At 53.8% G+C, this 21,329-nt stretch overlaps 1 protein-coding gene across 8 annotated transcripts in view; it reads left to right on the top strand.

Moving 5' to 3' along the window:
• cabin1 (calcineurin binding protein 1) overlaps positions 1 to 21,329 on the top strand; it is a 68,379-nt gene that overhangs the window by 37,525 nt on the left and 9,525 nt on the right. For all 8 annotated transcript variants that reach the window (XM_064353978.1, XM_064353981.1, XM_064353983.1 and 5 more), the window contains 4 exons: positions 12,593 to 12,756; positions 12,933 to 13,029; positions 13,313 to 14,002; positions 16,102 to 16,176. In XM_064353978.1, the coding sequence (XP_064210048.1) occupies positions 12,593 to 12,756; positions 12,933 to 13,029; positions 13,313 to 14,002; positions 16,102 to 16,176 (1,026 nt within the window). The remainder of the gene's footprint in view (positions 1 to 12,592; positions 12,757 to 12,932; positions 13,030 to 13,312; positions 14,003 to 16,101; positions 16,177 to 21,329) is intronic.

The following is a 21,329-nucleotide window of genomic DNA, read 5'->3' on the forward strand; positions in this document are numbered from 1 at the left end:
CCCCCCCGCCCCCTTCTAGAGGGTCAGCGGGAACAGGCTGACCCAATCAGGCGTTCTGAGTGGGAGGGACAAGGCCGGCGCTGGGAGCTGGGCAGCCTTCCCGCGGGGCCCAACTGTCATCGGCGTAGCAGTTAGCCCGGCCTCCCTCTACGGAAAGATCTAGAAGCTCAGGCTAGCGCGGCTTTAGCCGCCCTTCATCTGAGGCTCATATAAAAGACTGGACTGACTGCTGGATTTGTCGCACTGGCAAATGCTGCTTAAGCAGAGATCTACTCCTGTTAACAGGGAAGGGGAGCGGTCAGGGCCTCGTGGGACTCCAGGAGAAATGAACGCCTCCTCAGAGAGTGTCCCTCCTTCACGGGGGTGTCCTCTCCATCTCCTCTCCCTGTTCTCCTCACTCTCCATTATATAGGTCAGGCTGCCCTACTTTTCTCCTTGGATCAGCTTGGGTATTCATGCTGGGCCAAGTCATGCCCATGAAGCCTGACCCACATCCTGATTATCTGACATGTTCCAGTTAAGAGCCCATGCATTATTTATCTGCATCATCATCATCATCATCATCATCGTTTATCGTTTATTCCTTTTCTCCCACGTAGCCCGCGGTCGCTAATTTTGCGTTTCACACTTTACCTCGAGAAGGCTCAAAATATTGACGTGCGCTAAACTTTGATTTCGAGCCACTGCCGTCACACATGAGAGCGGGCGGCCACCTGTTAGCTTGGCGGCAAGCTCCCTCCTTATGGCGCCTCATGAAAATATTAGGCCGATATTTCTGATCCTTGTTTTTCTCTGCTGTTTTTTTTTTCCCGCGATAACACCCCTTCTGTTAATCCGGGCCTTTCGCCTCCTGCGCGATTCGTCGCCCCGCGAGCGACCGCGGCGTCTCCTGAACCGCGGCCTGAGCGGATCCCTCCCGGCTGAACGCGGCTCCGGTGAAAATGGCCGCCCACACGTGTGGTGGGAGGCGACCGCGCGGCTTCCAGATGAGACCGCCCGCCGAGACGCTGTGTAACGGGTTTAATGATCTGGTTGCGCGGAGTGGCGCGGGATCCGCGATTGGCGCGTTGTTCCTGGCGTTCCGCATTAATACGCTCGCATTTTAAGTCTGATTCTTTCGGAGGGGGAGGCAGAGCAGGTCGATTTGCAAACCTGGTTTTGCGTCGGTGCGGTCAGCGGACCCACGTGAACGTCAAACATGAATCATACGTACGACTTCAGGAACTGAGAAATTCAGCTTGTAAAATAAGGCCCATTTGCAATTTGAAGTAGCTTTTTTTTTACTCCTGTTTGTATTTGCATGCTCATCCCATCGCTCAATGGGCTATGGGCCACCTAGCTCAGGAGGTAAGAGCGGTGGTCTGGCAGTCGGAGGGTTGCCGGTTCAATCCCCCGCCCTGGGCGTGTCGAAGTGTCCCCTGAGCAAGACACCTAACCCCTAATTGCTCCCAATGAGTTGATTGGTACCTTGCATGGCAGCCTTTCGCCATTGGCGTGTGAGTGTGTGTGTGAATGGGTGAATGAAAGGCATCAATTGTAAAGCGCTTTGGATGAAAGCGCTATATAAATGCAGTCCATTTACCGTTTAACATAATGACGAGAACAGGCCATTCAGCCCAACAATGCTTGCCATTTCCATCAATGTCCATCGCATGCACTTCCTGTGAACAGCGGGGAGCCAGTCGCATCATTACTCTTTACTCTCAGCTGCTCTCACAGCTGGTGCAGAGGGCGGGGCCGAGGTTGAGGGGCGAGGCCAGGGGCGGGGCCGAGGCTTATGATCAGCTGCTGGTACGGTCGGGGCTTGATTTCGGGCTGTAGGGTTCATCACCCTACTGGGAGTAAATGCTTCAGCTGGATGCCACCCGACTGCAAATATCTATTTGCGGTATTTTTGTATGTTTGGTGACTGGGCAGTTCCAGCAGGTAGCCTAATCACCAAGCCTAAATTTGAAATTGAAAGTGAAGAGCAGCCTCATACAGGGATTATTAGCGATGAGCAGCCTCATACAGGGTTATTAGGGTTTACTCAGGCTCGTTGCCGCTCGTCTGAAGCGGGGCTGAGGTGCGGGTGTGTTTGTGGCAGCCGGTGGCAGGTGAGGAGGTGCGCTGAAGGTTACTGCAGGCCGCTCGAGCCGCAGAGCGCGGAACCCGATCCCTTTGGCTTCCTGCCTCAAAGCGAATCCATCTCTGTTAGCGTCAGTACAGCCCGTGTTCTCCCCGGCCCCTGTCTGGTACAAGAGATGTTTTACATGAAGGACGCCACTGAAAGCGCGGATCATGGCCATGCTAATCTGCGCTCTCGCAGACAGGAGGGATGAAAAACACCTCCAGTATAAATACATCTACAAACTACTATCTGTAGGTTTCACAGGTACCAAAAGGGTATCAACCGTTAAAAAAATGTGACCAACCTGTATTGCATGCGACAGGCATAGGAGCAAATGCGTATTTGCAATACGTGCGTTGAACTACTGCCCATCCCTGAATAAGGGATGTGCGCGAGTGTGCAAGCGTGTGTTGGATATGCACAAGACCACACAGGCTGAAAATGTCCAGGGCGAGCCTCCATATGCGCCGGGGCTGATGCAGTTTCCGAAGCGCTGCCTCCCCGACGGGTCGTAGAGCGAGAGCGCTCCCCTGCGCGGCTGCTTATGCGAGCGCTCCCCTGCGCTCGTGTAAGCACCCGCGCATGCGCATGCGCACGCGTCCGCCCGCTCGCACTGTCCTGCGGGGGCCGCGGAAACACTGACGTCCCGCGGCAGGACCAGATTAAGCCACGTCATTTCGCGCCCTCCTGCCTGCTCTTCATCTGCCGCGCATGTTTCGCATTTTAGGAACTGCGTGCAGTGGCATAGTTGCACATTCCGCGGTGCATTGATTTTTTTTGAGATGCAGAAATATGGTTTCAGCATGTTGTGCATAATGTACAGACTGTGTATGCGTGTGTGTGTGTGTGTGTGTGCTGTATGTAATGTGTTTTGTATGTCGGTGCATCTCGTCTGTGAAGATGCGGATGCTGGGAAAGCTCTGGGGCTGGAGCGATGGCGTCCTGCTCTGATTAAAGTGCTTCTTATCGCGCAGTGATTAAGCCTCATCCTGCGCTCTGCAGATTGTGAGATTTCCTCTCTCTCTCTCTCGCTCTCTCTCTCTCCGGATCGCAGACCCACGGGCACCGCCCTCCTCCCGGAGGGTAGGGTAGAGCCGGGTCGCCCCCCCCGCCCGTCGCCAAGTGTTTGCGATCGGCGCGGACGCCTGTCCGAACGCTGGCACTGCCGACGTTGCCGGGAGACGCGGCCGTCTGGTGCCGTGGCTTCCGGCCGCGTTCCGGGATCAGCACGCGCTGCCCGGAGGTCACGCCTCCCCCCCCCCACCTCTCAATTTTGCTCTTTGACGATTTTTCTCTTTGTTTCTTCGTTGTGTTTTTTTAAGCTAATTTTAATTTTGTTCAGCCTTTATTTAACCAGGAATACCCGAGTGAGATCAAAATCTCTTTCACAAGGGGGACCTGACATAAAACACAGAGCAACCACAATACAGCTGAAAATCAAGTTGCAAACATCAGATGGTGAGTGAGATGGTAGTGTAACTAATTAAAGAGCAGAGCAGGGCTTAAAAGCAGGTTCAAATCACCAGTGGACACAAAATGTTGATCCACTAGTCCAAACATTACCCTGTCAGCACTGCAGACCACAAGCATAGAATTTACCAAGAATTTAAGATGCCTACATATAGTGATGCAGAACTTTGAATGAGATTCTTTAGAAAATACAAAAAAAAATTGAATTCTTTTTATCCTTTAATTGAGGAGTGTACATTTGGCCTTGTATGCAAACAAAGAAAGCATTGACACTTTTAACAAGGATTGCATTTAGTAGTAGGATTTTACTTTAGTATTTTTTTAAAATCTCAGTTGGGCTGTACTGAGCTGGGCGCACAGCTGACCCCCAGGCCGCACATGTCCTCCGAAGCTGTGCATGCTGGGTATTCTCTCAGGGTCCTGGCTCTGTGGCTATCGCTCTGGCCGGGCCCACCCTCAAACGACATCACGACCGCTGTGCATGCTGGGTATTCTCTGAGGGTCCTGGCTCTGTGACTATGGCTCTGGCCAGGCCCGCCCTCAAACGACGTCACGGCCGCATCATGAGTGCCGATACCGTCAGGGTGTGAGGCCCATCGATCCGGGCAGAAGGTTATGTAACGGTACTTGTGGTGATGGGGAGGGGTTTGTGTTCCACTGTACCAGTAGCATTGTGCTGTAAATCAGAGGAGCCCTATTGTAAATCAATGAGGAGGTCTGGGAGTTCTCTTCCTACCAGAACCTGAGAATCCTGCTCTCAAGGCCTCATACATCGATCGCTGTTTCATGCTTTGGGGTTTTTTTGTAATGGTAATAAGTCCATTTTCAGTAATGAAGACTGCCGCTGTTTCACCTTCAGAATGTATATAGTGCTTGTGCGTTGGTATTGTGCGTTCCCATGCACGTCTGTCCACGCGTGTGTCAGTATTGTGTACACGTGCGTGTGTGTCAGTATTGTGTACACGTGTGTGTGTGTTAGTATTGTGTGTACACGTACGCGTGTCAGTATTGGTGGGGGGGAGATGGATCGTAATGTTTCACCTGTTCTCTGGGTGCTGAGGCACTACGCAGTAACTCACAGTCAGCACATTTGTGTGGCTTTTCTGTTACGTGCAGCAACAGGAAGCAGGAAACCCAAGGTGTGCGATAGCGAGCGCGGCGAGCGGGGGCAGCCCAGGAGGAGGGGGAGGAAGTGGAGGCACAGGATGTGATGGGGGGAGGAGGGGGGGTGTCTCTGTGCACGCAACGCTCTCCTGTTGCAGAAATCGCTCCAGTTCTCTCGAGAAACTCTCAATCTCTCTCCCCCCCCTCCCTCTGTCTCCCCCCCCCTCCCTTTACAGCATGCTTTGTAACTCCCCTCCCCCTTCTCTTTTCTCCTGGTGAGGCAGTCTATCTGAGCTTGCTTTGGCAGTCAAATGCTGAGCTCTCTCTCTCTCTCTCTCTCTCTCTCGCTCGCTTGCTTCTCTGTTTGTGTATGTTGTGTGTGGGTGTGTGCCGGTGGGCGGGAGGAGCCCAGCCCTCCTGCCATTGGTCGGCTGCAGCCTGAAGGGGCCGGCGCTGACTGTGTACACAGCGAGGCGAGCAAGAGGGGAGGGGAGAAGAGAGCGCGAGAGAGAGAGAGAGAGAAAGAGAGAGAGAAGGGGGGGGTGAAAAAAGCCCTAGCTGACTGGGGTCAGGGGAGAGTGGAGATAGAGAGTGCGTGGGCGTTTTGTTTTGCCATGGCAGGGTTTGAGAGAGAAAGAAGAGCGAGTCAGCCCGTCTGCCAGTGGCTCTCCGCCTCCCTCGGCCCCGACTCCCGCTCCGCTTCCCCACTCGCCCGAGCCGCCCGCTCTTCCTCGTCCTCTTCCTCCTCGTCCGCCGCCGGCGAAGTGCCGAGCCCCGCTTCTCTCCGATCCTCTCCCGCGCTCCCGGACCCCGTACGCGCTCGCAGCCCGCTCCAGTGAGCCGGGAGGGGTGGGGGGGGGAACCACTACCGCCGCCGCCGTTACCGCCAGCAGGAAAACCCTCCACGGGAATACTAACGCGGGCTCGGGCGCTGCTCCTTCCCTTTGTGATGGTGAGTTTCTGCACTCTCTCCCAGCCCTCTCTCCCTCCCCGGAGGAGGAGAGCTCCGAGCCGCCGCTCGCTCGCACGGACGGGATTCCTCCGCCGCTCCGCTTCTGCGAGTTGCACTTCTCGGGGGTGGGAGGAGGAGGGGGAACGGGGGGGGGACGGGGGGGGGGGCGGTGGGTTGGGAGGGGTGGAGTTTCTGTCAGTCTTTTTTGGAGAGAGGAGAGGAGAGCTGAGTCCACGGCTCGTTTGGAGGCAGCCTGTCGGCTCTGCCTGCGTTTTATTGAGAGACGCGGGTTGTTTTGAGCGCGGTGCGGAAAGCACCCTGTTTGTCACTGTTCTCAACAGTTACATACTGATGAGTTACTACTGAGTTAGATACTGATGCGTTACTGCTGAGTTAAATACTGATGAGTTACTGTTGAGTTAGATACTGATGAGTTACTGTTCAGTTACATACTGATGAGTTACTACTGAGTTAGATACTGATGCGTTACTGCTGAGTTAAATACTGATGAGTTACTGTTGAGTTAATACTGATGAGTTACTGCTGAGTTGGATACTGATGAGTTACTGCTGAGTTAAATACTGATGAGTTACTGCTGAGTTAGATACTGATGCGTTACTGCTGAGTTAAATACTGACGAGTTACTGTTGAGTTAGATACTGATGAGTTACTGCTGAGTTAAATACTGATGAGTTACTGCTTTAGTTAATACTGATGAGTTACTGCTGAGTTAAATACTGATGAGTTATTTGAGTTGGATACTGATGAGTTACTGCTGAGTTAAATACTGATGAGTTACTGTTGAGTTAGATACTGATGAGTTACTGCTGAGTTAAATACTAATGAGTTACTGCTGAGTTAGATACTGATGAGTAACTGTTGAATTAGATACTGATGAGTTACTGCTGAGTTGGATACTGATGAGTTACTGTTGAGTTAAATACTAATGAGTTACTGCTGAGTTACTGTTGAATTAGATACTGATGAGTTACTGTTGAGTTAAATACTGATGAGTTACTTCTCAGTTAGATACTGATGAGCTACTGATGAGTTACTGTTGAGTTAGATACTGATGAGTTGCTGGTGAGTTAAATACTGATGAGTTACTGCTGAGTTAGATACTGATGAGTTACTGTTGAGTTAGATATTGATGAGTTACTTCTGAGTTAGATACTGTTGAGTTAGATATTGATGAGTTGCTTCTGAGTTAGATACTGATGAGCTACTGTTGAGTTAGATACTGATGAGTTACTGCTGAGTTAAATACTGATGAGTTACTGTTGAGTTAGATACTGATGAGTTACTGCTGAGTTAAATACTGATGAGTTACTGCTGAGTTAAATACTGATGAGTTACTGCTGAGTTAAATACTGATGAGTTACTGTTGAGTTAAATACAGATGAGTTACTGCTGAGTTAAATACTGATGAGTTACTGTTGAGTTTGATACTAATGAGTTACTGTTGCATTAAATACTGGTGAGTTACTGCTGAGTTAAATACTGATGAGTTACTGCTGAGTTAAATACTGATGAGTTGCTGTTGAGTTTGATACTGATGAGTTACTGTTGCATTAAATACTGATGAGTTGTATTTGTATATCCTAATTAGAGCTTCAGGTGGCAGCCGCGGGTCAGCTGGTGAAGTTGACGTGGTGTAGGGAGGGAAACGGTGACAGAAAGAAAACTCTGTGATGGGCAGATCTCCCTGCAGTGTTCAGAGGATGACGCTCAAGAACTTTGTGTAGAATTGTCGGGTTTAATTACGAAACCTTGAGGTAAATAACAAAAAACAGCCGGAAATAGTAGCACAACCTCGCTGTCCTGTCAAGCAGTTCTCTGCAGTTGAATAACTATCTTTTACCCGGCAACCGTCACGACCGCAGATTTATAACTCATAATTCATATCCTGGCTCTCCTGCTAAAGGTTGCTTTGAAAGGAGACCGCCCTGGCTCGTGACTGCCAAAAGAGGAAGGTTGTGTGCGTTTGTTCCTGTTCTCAAGCTTCTTTCTACGCTAAGTGGATAGGTTAGTCCAATAATTCTGCTGTAAATTTATTGTCAAGCGCTGTGAATCCCCCCCCCCCCCCGTCCCCGTCCCCCCCGGCAAGAATCTGTGGTGTTTGATCAGAAACCCCAGATGAAAACGGAAGAAAGGGTAGATTAATGAGCGCTAGCAGTGATGCGCTCACCAGTGCTGCCAGGGCTTCAGTGAGGGATAAATATTTTATAGCCGCAGATCAATTAGAGCGGTGCGTGCGCGGGAGAGATCAGGCGTTGGAGCCCGCTAGCCGCCGCGAGCGCCGCTCCTTCGGCTGGGGTTTGGTATCAAAGAGCATTCCACTGGCAGCGCAGACAGGAACGAGGGGCCCGCATTTACATGCTACTGCTAGTTTTCTTTATCGTGTCTGTTTACCCCCTTAGCATCGGCACAGGCTCACAGTAAAAATGTTACTCTGGGTTGTGAGTTCCCTGTCCTCCTGGCTTTTTACTTTACCGGTCACCGCCCAGGGACAGGCAACCCCCCCCCCCCCCCATTCCCTCTGGAGCGGGCAGTTTGTGGCGGGAGCGGGACGGGCGTCCCGGGACAGCCCTTTCGGGGCTGCCAGTCACCCGCTCGTGCGTCCCTCGCTCCCTTGTTACAGGCTGAGGGGATTCCCTGCGAGAGAGGGGCGGCCCGGTCACTCTGGGACGGCTCTCTGCTGCCTGCCCAGGTCCGCTTCATCTTTTATTGATGCACCGCAGCCCTGAGAGTGCAGGGGGAATCTCTCCCTGTCTCCCTCTCTCTCCCCATCTCTCTCTCTCTCTCTCTCCTCATCTCTCTCTCTTTCTCTCCCTCTCTCTCTCTCTCTCTCTGCCCATCTCTCTCTCCCCCTCTCTCCCCATCTCTCTCTCTCTCTCCCATCTCTCCTCTCTCTCTCTCTCAATCTCACTCTCTTTTCTCTTTTTCTCTCGATCTCTCTCTCTCTCCCTCCCTCCTTCCCTCCCATGTCCCTATCGCTGGCAGTGCGTGAGATGAAGACAAATTATTTGGAAAGTCTGCTTGAATTATTGATGGAGCTTTTGTTTGGCTGCAGAGTCTGATGCCTATTTAAATTGTAAATCGCTTATGTTGCCAGGGGGGTTCATCCACGTCCTCGGTCGCAGGGCTGGCTACCCGCTCAGCAGCAAGGCTCTAACTCTGTGTGCTTCTGTACGGCGGCATCTCCCCTATTGTGGAACCCAGTGTTTTGGGGGGTGACCGGTTTCCTGCTGTGCAGGTGCAGCGAGTGCATTCCCTGAGCCTTGGGGGTGTCATCAGCTGCTTCTTTTCACACCACAGGCCAAGCTTGCACGGACACGAGTCAGGGTGAAACACTTCACCCGCAGCTTTTAGCAAGCAGGCCGCGGCCACCCGATCGACCAGCGTGGGGCGCCAGCAAGCTGTGAGGCGCAGGTCCCAGCAGTCCGAATCCTCAGCGACCGCCATTTGGGCATCGCCCTGTGAGATCGTCAGGATTCGATCCCGGACGGCTGGACCCTTTCACGCACCAGAAAAGTGCTTTAACAGGATGAGCCCCTTCCTTTACCAGAAATAATGTTGGAGTCATTACAGCATCTTTGTGTGTGGCTGTGTAGTTATATTGAATCATCAGACTACTTTACAGTGGTTATGGAGAATCAATTTTTCACTGTGTGGCACTACCACAGTTGCCGAGGAAAGCTGAGCAATAACGTGAGACTGCTCACATATGGGGAGGCAAAAAATATCTATAGGTAAATATGACTGTAAATATATAAATATATAAGCGAGCGTCTCTGGTGAAGTCCAGCAAATCGGCTTTATCTGCGGCGAACGGCGTAATCTGCCCAGAGCCGCGCCTCCAGCTCTCCCAGAGGGGCTTTGCTGGAGGCAGAGCGCTGCGTGCCCAAGAGGATCCTTCCACCATTAGGTTTGTTTTTCCAAGTGATCGCAGCCTCCCCACTCCCAGCGGTACACACAGTCTTACGCAGCCCCGGTTTCAGGCTCTTTGTAATCTCTGCAGCGGGGGGGGGGGGGGGGGCAAAGACTCTTCTGGCCCCCCAGTCCGATGGCACCGCGCGGAAACCAGCGACCGCAGCGCTGCGTTTAACGCCCCTCGCCCGTCCCGTCTCCTCTCCGTCTCCGTTTGGGTTCTGTCGACCGCGGGCCCCCGCCACACGGCGGCATTTCCCTCCAAAATTGCACCCGTTTGTGCGATCAGCAAAAAAACAACCGCAGCTGAGAAAGAAAGCGTTTTTTTCTTTCAGGCTTTCGTCCCAGCTGTTTTAACACCTTTTGGGGGAGTTTTAGTTTTATGCACATTCTTTGCACACATCCACTTCTGTTGAAGACTTTTTATCGCAATGACTTCATGGTGCTTGCTCTAATGCACTATGAATAATTGAAACGGACAACAGGGATGCATTAACACAGGGAGACGAACACGAAGTTGAGTGAGATGGAAAGTGAGGCAGAGGAACCGGTCGCTTCAGAAACGCGTTTCTGTGCGGTGAACTCTCCGAGCTTCCTCTTCTGGGGCCTGTCCGGCCTGGCGAAACGGCGGGCGGTGACGGGGGCGATGAGGAAGCTCTCCAGCGCGACACAGAGGAGCCCGCGGAGGGGGCTAGTTTGTTTGATCTGTCCTGACGCTGGCTGAGAACGGGCCCGTCCGTCCTGACTTCCTCTCCCGGGGAGACGCGCCGCCTGCCGCCAAGTCTCCGTTCATTGCACACGGACCGCCGTCCGCTGTCCCTCGGCCTGGCGCCGAGCACCGAAACCCGGACCGGCCCTCTCCAGTCTGCTGGCCTCGCGGTGAAAGATGGCCGCTCGGAACCTCCGCCGTTCCCGCTCACCACTCCCTGCTTGTGAAAGTAGAACTGAAAATGGCGGCCGGAGTTGGTGGTTCTTGAGCAAAGCCAGACATTACTAATCAAAGCTGCTGAAATGGGTCCCTTGTGTTTAAAATCTGCAGAAGTCATGTCCAATTAGTTCCCTTGTATTTAACAATTAGGAAAGTTTATTTTTAAGTGGGAACCGTTTCTTTCTTTTTGAATTGCCTATTACTAGGGTAAACGCACCAAAACGGCCGTTTCAGCACAAACTCAGGCGAGAGCGCTTGTCCTCCTCTGAAGATTTGTAGTAACTGTAGTTTAAGGTGAAGTAGACGCGGTGTGCGTGTGGTTTGTGTTACGGTTCCCGTGGTGTGATCTCCCGTTTCACTAGCAGAGCTGCAGCACAGGGCGGTTCCTGCTGTTCAGGTTCCAGCGGGTGTTCCTGGGTTGTTTTTTTTCCCCGTGTTGGCGTGCGTTAGCCTGGCCTGCTAGCGTAACCGTGACTCTGGGGGCGGAGCTGCAGAACCACATTCCTCGGAGCGCGGGCCTGTGAGCTGAGAGCCCAGGCCGGAGGAAAGGGGCCCGGCCCCAGAGGCAGGTGTGCCGCGAGCAGCCCAGAGCATGATGGGAAACGTGAAGCCGCACGTTTGAGCCTTCGACTACAGGCGAACGCCCAGACGGCGTCCATCGCCTCTCAGCATGGCGAGTGATTCAGCTCTGGCTGCAGGTCTGCTGTACCCAGTCCCGGCCCCGCCCCCGCCCCCGCTGTTTTCCATCCCCTCATTCGGGCCCAGAGCCGCCTAACGCCAGTGTTCCAGCTCTCCGTCACCAGGTCCCCCTTTCCTTCGGTTTTCCTTTGCCCTGTGCGGAAGGCCCTTTCTTTCTGTTAATCATTTCCTGATGCCGGCCGTGCTGACGTGCGGGGGTCCGGGGGTCTGGGGGGGGACTCGCCAATAGGAAACGGCTGTCCCCGCGCCAGACGCAAATAAACATTCAGAGACCCGAATCAGCCGGCCCCGCTCCCCTTATCCCAATAAACACAGTCCTGAGAGGGGCCGGGGGTGAGACTTCACCTGCTGCAGGGACTCTGGGCACTGCACCAGATGGACTGTTTAAACCTCGTTCTGCCTTCTGGTGCCCGAGCAGCAAGCAGGCCCGTGAGCTCTTCTCAGACTTCTCTGTCCGAGTTTATTTATTTCCCATTTTATTATTATTTACTTAATGAACCCACACTTAACATTTGAGCCGGCTGTTTTAATTATCCCCTTGGCCGAAGTGTGCTGACATTTTCAAGGGCTTTGTCTGGAGGAGATGGGCCCTGCGTGTGCATGTCCAGCGCAGAGACTGGTGCCGAAGGTTCGGTGTAATTAAAGCGCTTTATTGCTTTGTTTTGCTGCGGGTGACATTCATCAGCTGCGCTCGGGTGCGAGGGCCGTTCCCTTCGGAAGGCTGGTTTGTTTCAGATTAACGGCGTCTCCCGGCCGGACGGGGCTGTCGTAGGGCCTTCACGAGGAGATGGGCGTCCAGGCTCTCCCCAGGGTCCATGGCCTGGCACCCCCCTCGTAAACACAAACACCGAAGAAGCAGACTGGCTGAAAAAGAACAGGCCTTTAACCACCCCCACCCCCACCCCCCGGCCACCCCTTACCGACACGCACTCTTTAATTAACTCTTAGAACAGATGGTTTTTTGGAAGGTTGTCAGTGTTCTAGAACCCAATTGCTTTCATTTACCGGTAGTGACTGTTACATCACCATTAGAATGCTCAGCTACAGTAAGAACAGTCTAATCTTAGATCTCTCACTATGAAGGGTCAAAATGTTTCATTTTGTAACATCTCACATTTAACGCGTTATCTATTGTCGTTATCTAACCTATTCACATGGAAACCCATTCATAATAAATTGGTCGACCTGCCGAGAGCAGCGTTGGCTCTTATTTCGGGGTGGAAAGGGGCAAGGTTTTTGAAATTGGAGTCGAGCCGGCCTGACAGGCGAGGTCGCGTGCGAGCGAGCCGGTTTCCCTGGACGCGGCCGAGGCGAGAGTGGCCGCCGGCGCGGGTCGGGCGCGGGCGCGGGGGGCAGGATAATGGAACCCAGCCTTTCCTTCTGACCCCGTCTCCTCCAGGGAATCTGGCGCATTCCGGTGGATGAAATCGATCGCCCGGGCAGCTTCGCGTCTCATATGAACCGATCCATCGTGCTCCTGCTGGAGGTGCTGTCTCAGCTAAAGGACCACGACACTCTGCTCAAAGTCTCCTTCATGCTCCAGAGAACCCCTGACCAGGGAAAGTAAGTGTTTTCTTGTCTTTTATTGTTTTTTTATTGGTACCTCATTTCTTTTGTATGTGCTGGAGGGAGGGGTGGTTGTTAGAGATCGGATGTTGCAGAGGCTGCTTTTGCCACTGATTTCTCCCTCCATTTTTCTCTTTCTCTTTCACTCGATCCTCCTCTCTTCCACTCTGAAGAAAATATTTGAGGGATGTGGATCGGCAGGTTTTGGCCAAGAGAGCTTTTTTCTTCACTGTAAAAGTACTGGAGGATAATCTGAACAAACTTACAGGGGTAAGGAACTGAACCACATGCACAAACAATTTCACACACATACACACACATACATGCACACTCTTACATAAACTAACACAGACACACACACACGTACACAAATGCACGTAAACGTGTACATACGCACACTCACACTCACACACAGGCACACACACTCACCCATACAGACACACTCACGCACACACACACACACAAGCTTAGCCACAGAATAACTTGTGTATAGAGTGCAGAATCCCCGGCCTGCTCTTCCATGTGAAAGCTCTCCGCTCCGCTCCCTTCCCAGGTGTCCGAGCAGCCCTCCAAAGCGGCCGCGCCCCCCATGGGGGAGATGACCACCACGGACGTGTGCAACAGGCCCGCCGCGGAGGACGGCAAGCACCCGCCGCCCAAGAGGCCCGCGCTGACCGAGGGGGCCTGCCCGCCGGGCCCCGAGGCTGGGCCCCGGGAGGCCCCCCCGGGCCAGGCCGCCCCGCTGGCCATGGAGACGGCGGAGCAGCAGGAGCAGCCGGGGGCCCGGAGGAGGGAGGGCCCCGCTGCCGCCGAGGGTCCCAGGCTCGGGGCCGACGAGCCCATGGAGCTGGACGCCAGGACCGCGGACCCCTCTCCCGCCGCCCCTGCCCCCGCCCCCGTGGCGGCTGAGGCCCCCAGGGCCCTGGCGGCGGACCCCGGGGAGAAGGGCCCGGAGTGCAGCCGGGCCCCCGAGCTCTCCCTGGAGGAGCTGAGCATCAGCTCCAAGCAGCAGCAGCTCCTGCTCCAGACCTCCCCCACCAAGGCCCAGCTCTCCGCCGGCGGGGCGGAGCCGGGCGGGGCCCGCAGGCCCAGCAGGAAGAGGAAGCTGCTGGAGGACGCCGAATCCGGGAAGACCCTCCTGCTGGACGCCTACAGGGTGTGGCAGCAGGGCCAGAAGGTCATGACCTATGACCTGAGCCGCATAGAGAAGATCATGTCCGAGACGTACATGCTCATCAAGCAGGTAATACCTCCGTGGTTTTGACTGAGACAAACTTTTAAATTTTATTTCTGTTCTGTGGATTATTCTAGGTTTATATCTTTCCCTAACACACACACACACAGACGCAGTAGGAAACTTTATGCTGGGGAAATATCCCAAACGCAGATGCACACAAACACGCACGCTCGCGTGCACAAACACAAACCGTCCATTCAGCAGGTGCTGGGTGCGGTTTCCAGGTCGCCATGGCTACCCTACAGCGCGCGCGGTAAACAGTTGTCGATCGTGGAACCGCGAGGCACCTGTGATGTCATCCATAATTGGGCACTGCTGAAGATTTTTGTCCCTTTTCCTTTAATCCCGTGCAGCCTATGACAGCTTCACTAGCGGTAGGAATGGAGCTCTCTGAACACCCGGTCAGACCCCCTCCCCGCTCATCTCATGGGGGGGTCCCAGCTGAGTGATGCAGCCGTCCCCGCGCGGCTCTCTCTCCGGGCTCGGCGGTGCTCGGCGTGGGCGCGTTGGGATGGAGGGGCAGGGGGGAGGGGGGAGGAGGAGGAGGAGGAGAAGGAGGAGGGGATCGGCGAAAAGGGATGACGGCCGAGCGGGAGGAGAAGGGGGCGGGGCCTGGCCTCGTCTCCCCACTACTACGGCTCCCCGCGCGCAGCCCGCCCCCGCTCTGTCACCTCCCCGCTCCGCAACCCGCGAGCGAAAATAACACTAATCAACTGCCGCGAAGGCGCTAAGACTCCCACTCGCAGGGGAGGCTAACGGGGCTGCGCCGCCTCTATTCTAAGTGAATATGCTAATGCCAGCCGTGTGCTAAACCCCGCGCAGCGGCTAGCGAGAGCACACCTCAGAGAAGGCTCTGTGCTCTACCTGTACAGCGGGGAGCAGGACCTGAGGGGTGGGGCTTCATTTCTATTTTAACCCACACGTATCATCCCTGAAATATGCACACACTGTTCACCCCGCGTTTGGAGCGCTGCGGGATTCTTTCTGTTGCTAGGGACGGCGAACCGGTTCCTTATCAGATCTGAACCCCCCCTCTCTAGGGTCACGCCCCGCCCTAGAATCTCTGCGCAGCCTGCAGACCGAGTGGCCCTTACGCCCGGTCTCCCACAACTGAGCCTTTTCCAGGAACCCGACTCCGTGCTTCTGCCTTAACGCGGGACGGGCTGAGCCGGGGAGGGTTTGAGAACGCTGCCGCGCTCCTCCTTCCCGAGGCCCTCGGCTCTCCGTTCCGCCCGTGCGTCTCTCGCTCGCCGGCTAAGGGAGGCGTCCCAAATCCCCCCAAACTTATCCTCGGATTAGCCGCGGTCTCCCCGCCTGAAAGGAGCTTTTCGTCCGTGCGCGCGTAGCGTAAGTGGCTTAGCGCCCGACGCGCTTAATCTTAATTTGCCGATTCACCTTTGCTTCTTCGAGTGTGCCCCGCGCAGCAGTTCTCCCCTTAATTCCGTCGTCACTTTTCTCCTCGGTAAGCAGCTAATCCTTCCCTCCTAATCTGCTTTTTTGCTCGGTCGTTTCGTCGGAGGCCCAAATGACTGTTATTTGCGCATTACGGCGAAGGGGTGTTTGTGCGCTCTGTGTTCTGGAGCCCGCTGACAACGGTCCGCGGCTGGTGTTCGCCGCGCCCCCCTTGTCGCCGGCGAAAGCCGGTCTCGCGTGAAATCGACCGGCCGACAGCCCCGCCCCGTCCGCGGCGCCTTCAGGACGGTCGCAGGAAGCCGCCGGACGCGAAACGCCATCGCCTGCCCCCCCCCCCCACGCTCGTCCTCCAGGTCTGTTTTTCTGCAGCGCGTTATCGAGCGGCCAGTGAGTCAGGCCCTCTCGGCGGGGAAGGCAGATGCGCCGGAGGGAGAGGGGTGTTTGGCGAAATTACAGAGTGCGGGTGCGAGCGCTCCGCCCCCCTGACCTGACGGGACCCGGCAGCACGGAAACCCGACTGGGGCGTCATGGCCACTGATAACACTGCTGTCTGATGAGTATGATCTAGAGAAGTTCTTATCTTACCTCTCTTTCTCTCTCTCTCTCTCCCCGTCTCTCTCTCTCCCTCACACTCTCTCTCTCTCTCATGTATCTTTCTGTTGCTCTCTCTCTCTCTCGCTCTGTGCTGTCAGGTTGATGAAGATGCTGCATTGGACCAAGCGGTGAAATTCTGCCAGATTCAAATGGCTACGTCAGCACAGAGACAGGTAAGAACACTGCTGGCTCTCTGCGTACGCACCTACACACACACACGCACACACACACGCACGCACACACACACACACACACACACACGCACACACACACAGAAACACACACTCACACACACACAGAAACACACTCTCTCACACACGCACGCACGCACGCACTCACACACAGAAACACACTCTCTCACACACACACACACAGTCTCCGCTGCACTCCACTCTTGACAGATTGGTCCCCTGGGAGATGGATAACGGAGCTGAGTCACCACATCACTATACACACTGCTCTCTGGGGCAATCACCAGCTCCCACCTGACGGAGGAGATGGATGGGACCAGATGGAGTCCGGTCCCAGGCTAAATAAAATGGGGGGGTGGGGGGGTCTCCTCCCCTTCAGCAGACATGAGACTGAGCGCAAACAAACTTGCTCAGATGTAAACTGGATGTTTTTCTGCTTGATCTAGACCAGATTAGCCTTTCTTCCGATACAATACAGTTTGGAATGCTCTTAATGGTAAAAATGATTCATTTTCTTTGTCATGCGCGTGACTCATGCTCAGAGAACTTCAGCAGAGCAGTGCGCCCTACGGAAGGAAAATTTGAGAAAGTTCAGGTGACATCAGAACAGGCACAGTACCATAGCGGAGATATCGAGCAGGTTAAACGAGCACTCGTTTAAGAACGCGCTCGAAGGACTCGAGCTGCCGTCCCGACGCCGTCTGTGACCGCATGAATTTGGCCTCAGCGTCGCCCGGGGATGGGAGGGTTTGATTGGGTCCCGTTGCTTGCTGCCGCCCTGCAAGTCTGTCTGCTGAGCTGAGTGTGAATGGTCTTCCTCCAGCTCACGTCTGTGAGCCCTGTCCATGAACTGCGGTGCCATAAGAAATGGCAGACAGCTTAACTTTCTTCTTCAGAGAGCACGCAATTGCCTATGCCCTTCTGAATTGATAGCGAAGGTTACGGACACAAGCGCTGATATATATGTGATTGGGCATTCCAAACTGAGGAGCAAAGTTTATTTTATTTTCTTTCTTTGGGCCGGTTTTGTAGTTGTCAGCTGTTCTCCGCTTTGGTCTTTCGGTTAGTTTGACGTCAGTCCGTTTAATGGTGTGTTTGCAGAGCTAGACTGCTGCCCGCACTTCCGCGGTCCCCGGACCCTCCTTTGCAGCTCGCTGCGGGCCATTATTGAGACAGAGAAGTGTTTTTATTGATGCGGCAGACGCTCTTGAGGCTGCTCGGGGAGCTGCAGCCGAAGGATAGCTTAGAAAGCTAATCGCTCCGAGCGCTTTGGGCTAGCCGGAGCTCGGCTAGGTCCTCCTCGCGTTTGGTGCCCCCCGCGCGCGTTCCCCGGGGCGTTCTTTGCACCAGGAGAGCCCTAATGACACGCTGGGGTGCTGACACTCGCACGGCGTCATTCGTGCACGAGCAGAGCGCTTAAATCGCCTGTCATGCCTCGTTTCAGTACCCACGCCATTCCTTCCCTCTGCTGTTTGGATGACAGAAGTCTCTGTTTGGCAAGTCTCTTTCTGTCTCTCTCCCTCTCTCCGCATCCCTCTGTTCTTTGCCCACTGTACCGCTCGTCTCCTGCCGTGCTGTTTCCACGGCAGCCGTTTTCTTTCAGCTGGTCCCTGTCTGCAGCTCTGCTCTGAACATGGAGAGGGGTGGAGCCAGAGACTGGAGGTCAGATAGGGACAGTGATCAGATAGTAATGCAACGGGCTGGGAGAGAGCCATGCGCAGTGAAGGCTGGCCTTCTTAAACTCTGCGTGTGTGTGTGGTATGTCTGCATTTGTGCCTCTGCCTGTCTGTGTTTATGTGTGGCTGTGTTTATATACGCATCCCCATATGTGACTGTCTCCTGCAGCTAGTCTGAGATCAGCAGCATTGTTAGAGACGGTCTCTCCCTAGTCTGAGATCAGCAGCATTGTTAGAGACAGTCTCTCCTGCAGCTAGTCTGAGATCAGCAGCATTGTTAGAGACAGTCTCTCCTGCAGCTAGTCTGAGATCAGCAGCATTGTTAGAGACAGTCTCTCCTGCAGCCAGTCTGAGATCAGCAGCATTGTTAGAAACGGTCTCTCCTGCAGCCTGCAGTCTGAGATCAGCAGCATTGTTAGAGACGGTCTCTCCTGCAGCCAGTCTGAGATCAGCAGCATTGTTAGAGACGGTCTCTCCTGCAGCTAGTCTGAGATCAGCAGCATTGTTAGAGACGGTCTCTCCTGCAGCCAGTCTGAGATCAGCAGCATTGTTAGACGGTCTCTCCTGCAGCCAGTCTGAGATCAGCAGCATTGTTAGAGACGGTCTCTCCTGCAGCCAGTCTGAGATCAGCAGCATTGTTAGAGACGGTCTCTCCTGCAGCCAGTCTGAGATCAGCAGCATTGTTAGAGACAGTCTCTCCTGCAGCCAGTCTGAGATCAGCAGCATTGTTAGAGACGGTCTCTCCTGCAGCCAGTCTGAGATCAGCAGCATTGTTAGAGACGGTCTCTCCTGCAGCCAGTCTGAGATCAGCAGCATTGTTAGAGACAGTCTCTCCCTAGTCTGAGATCAGCAGCATTGTTAGAGACGGTCTCTCCTGCAGCCAGTCTGAGATCAGCAGCATTGTTAGAGACGGTCTCTCCTGCAGCCAGTCTGAGATCAGCAGCATTGTTAGAGACGGTCTCTCCTGCAGCCAGTCTGAGATCAGCAGCATTGTTAGAGACGGTCTCTCCTGCAGCCAGTCTGAGATCAGCAGCATTGTTAGAGACAGTCTCTCCTGCAGCCAGTCTGAGATCAGCAGCATTGTTAGAGACGGGCTCTCCTGCAGCCAGTCTGAGATCAGCAGCATTGTTAGAGACAGTCTCTCCTGCAGCCAGTCTGAGATCAGCAGCATTGTTAGAGACGGTCTCTCCTGCAGCCAGTCTGAGATCAGCAGCATTGTTAGAGACGGTCTCTCCTGCAGCCAGTCTGAGATCAGCAGCATTGTTAGAGACGGTCTCTCCTGCAGGAAGTGCAGGCTTTTGCAGAATGCTACGTGCATAAAGCACCAACCTGCCGATGCTTAAAATAGCTCAGAAAATCCCCCAGTCGCAACTTCCGTTCTTTCCACACACTTGGCAGTACTTCACCGCCACTTGCGTACGCGCTGCTAGGTGTACACTTCCTTCGCAGCGTGCAGCATATGCGTGCAGATGCCGTGGATTGTTTACGTTTGTATCGGTGAAGAACTGTGGAAATTACTTTTTTGAAGTTTTGAAGCTTTTGAAGCTTTCCCCTGATAATCAGCTGCACTCGGGGGACAGGAGTCCCAGGGAGGGAGGGAACCGGTGTTCCCCTAATGCATGGTGGGTGAAATTAAAGCCTGGGGTTCTGCATTCAGCACCCAACCCCGCCCCCGCCTACACCCACACCGAGGCCCTCTGCTGGCAGCGCTGTGGGCAGGGACCAACGGCTGCACCTGCGTGCGCTGTGCACCTCCGTCTCTCTGCTTTCATTCTCTCTCTCTCTCTTCTTTCTCCTTCCTTCTGTCTCAGTCTCTCTCTGGCTTCCTCTTCTTGTGTTCTTTCTCTTTTGTCTGTTCTTTCTCTGCTATCTTACATTCAGTCTGTCAGACTGTCTTCTTTTCTTTCATCCTCCCCTCCCTGCAGCCCTTCTCTGTTTCTCTCTCTCTCTCTCTCTCTCTACGTCTATCTCTATCTCTGGCGCACACACACACACACACACACTGTATCTAGTGAGGACAGCCGTGTGGAGCAGAAGCTGCAGAACGTGTTGCCCTCCGCTGGGCGGTCCTGCTTTTCCCAGAAGGCATGAGAATGCAGCAGTGCACACAAGTCCCCCCCGGTCCCCGCGCTCTGCAGCCAGCCCCTAATCTCCACGGCGACCGAGAGTGACAGCCCCGACAGGAAATGAGCTTCCAGGGAGTGCGGGGGCGGACCGGAGCGCGCTTGGAGACCGCTTCCCACCTGGCGTCAGGCAGAGCCGCGTGGCGCTCCTGAGAACGAAGGCGGTTACGTAAGGGGAGGCAGAGACCCCGCGATAGCGATCGCTTCGCACCGCGTTCGGGTGTTCCTCAGTACCTGCTCGCGTCTGATCTCCTGTTCTTCTTCTGTTCTTCTGTGATACCCACGTGACGAAAGGTTTGACAGCCCGAGTTCTGTTACAAATGCAAGAATGCAAAGAAGCGAGAACGGTTAAAGATCCCAGAAGTGTCCTTGATTTCCCATGACATATTGAGGATGCATCTGATGATCAACAAAAAAACGGACTCCGTATCCCATCATTCATTGCGCAATGGCGGACGAGAGAGGACAGGCTCACGACTTTGAGTTTTTAGTTCTCTCAGTTCACCAATAAATGTGATTGAAGTCTTCCTAAGAATGAAAATGAGATTAGGAATAGCTGTTACGGTAGCTGAATTTTAGCTCATTTTACACATATAATGTAAAAAGTTTAATATGACTTTTGGAAAGGAGAGATTCAGCTAACTTGCAGTCAGTCTTTAGCTGTTCTAATGGCAGGCATCAACTTGTGGCAAGTGAAGTTGTGTGCTGCAGCATGAACTAGCTAGATGTTAGCTAGTTAAGAGCAGTAGACGAGGAGACTTTATGCCCATATACGGTTCCCCCTTTTCCCTACTGCAGAGTCTCTGGCTTTGGAGGCGCTCTCAAACTGCTCTTCCCAGGCTTTTCCCCAAGCCCATGGAGAGCCAATGGGTGGCCTCACAGTGACTTTGTCCATTTTTTTTCTAGTCTGTGGCTTTGTAGTGGCAGCAAAACCACATGTCACAAGCACGCATTGCATCTCGCATAAATAGAGCAGTGTTCTGTGTCCATCTGTTCTCTTACAGTGGCGTATCCCAAGGAAATTTGACAAGAACATTTTCACAAGAGCTCAAGTCTGGACTTGACGTTTTTGGTGTGGAGAAACTCCCTTTGCTTTCGCTTTGCCACTTGTGTATTGGCCTTGTTTAGCTCCATTTGTTAGAATGTGGGTTAAGTTTGTGATAGAATGATTTGGATCCACTTGAGCTTTGCCTCATCATCTGTCCCCTACGCAAGGAGCTCCACTCAGTGTTGCCAGATTTGAAAACGGTGAACCCGCCCAAAGCTGTTTTTACCCACACTGTAACATAAAAAGTAGCCCAATTGGGCGGGAAACCACCAAATCTGGCAACACTGG

Source organism: Anguilla rostrata, chromosome 10, assembly GCF_018555375.3.
Source record: "Anguilla rostrata isolate EN2019 chromosome 10, ASM1855537v3, whole genome shotgun sequence".
NCBI classification, from domain to species: Eukaryota; Metazoa; Chordata; class Actinopteri; order Anguilliformes; family Anguillidae; genus Anguilla; species Anguilla rostrata.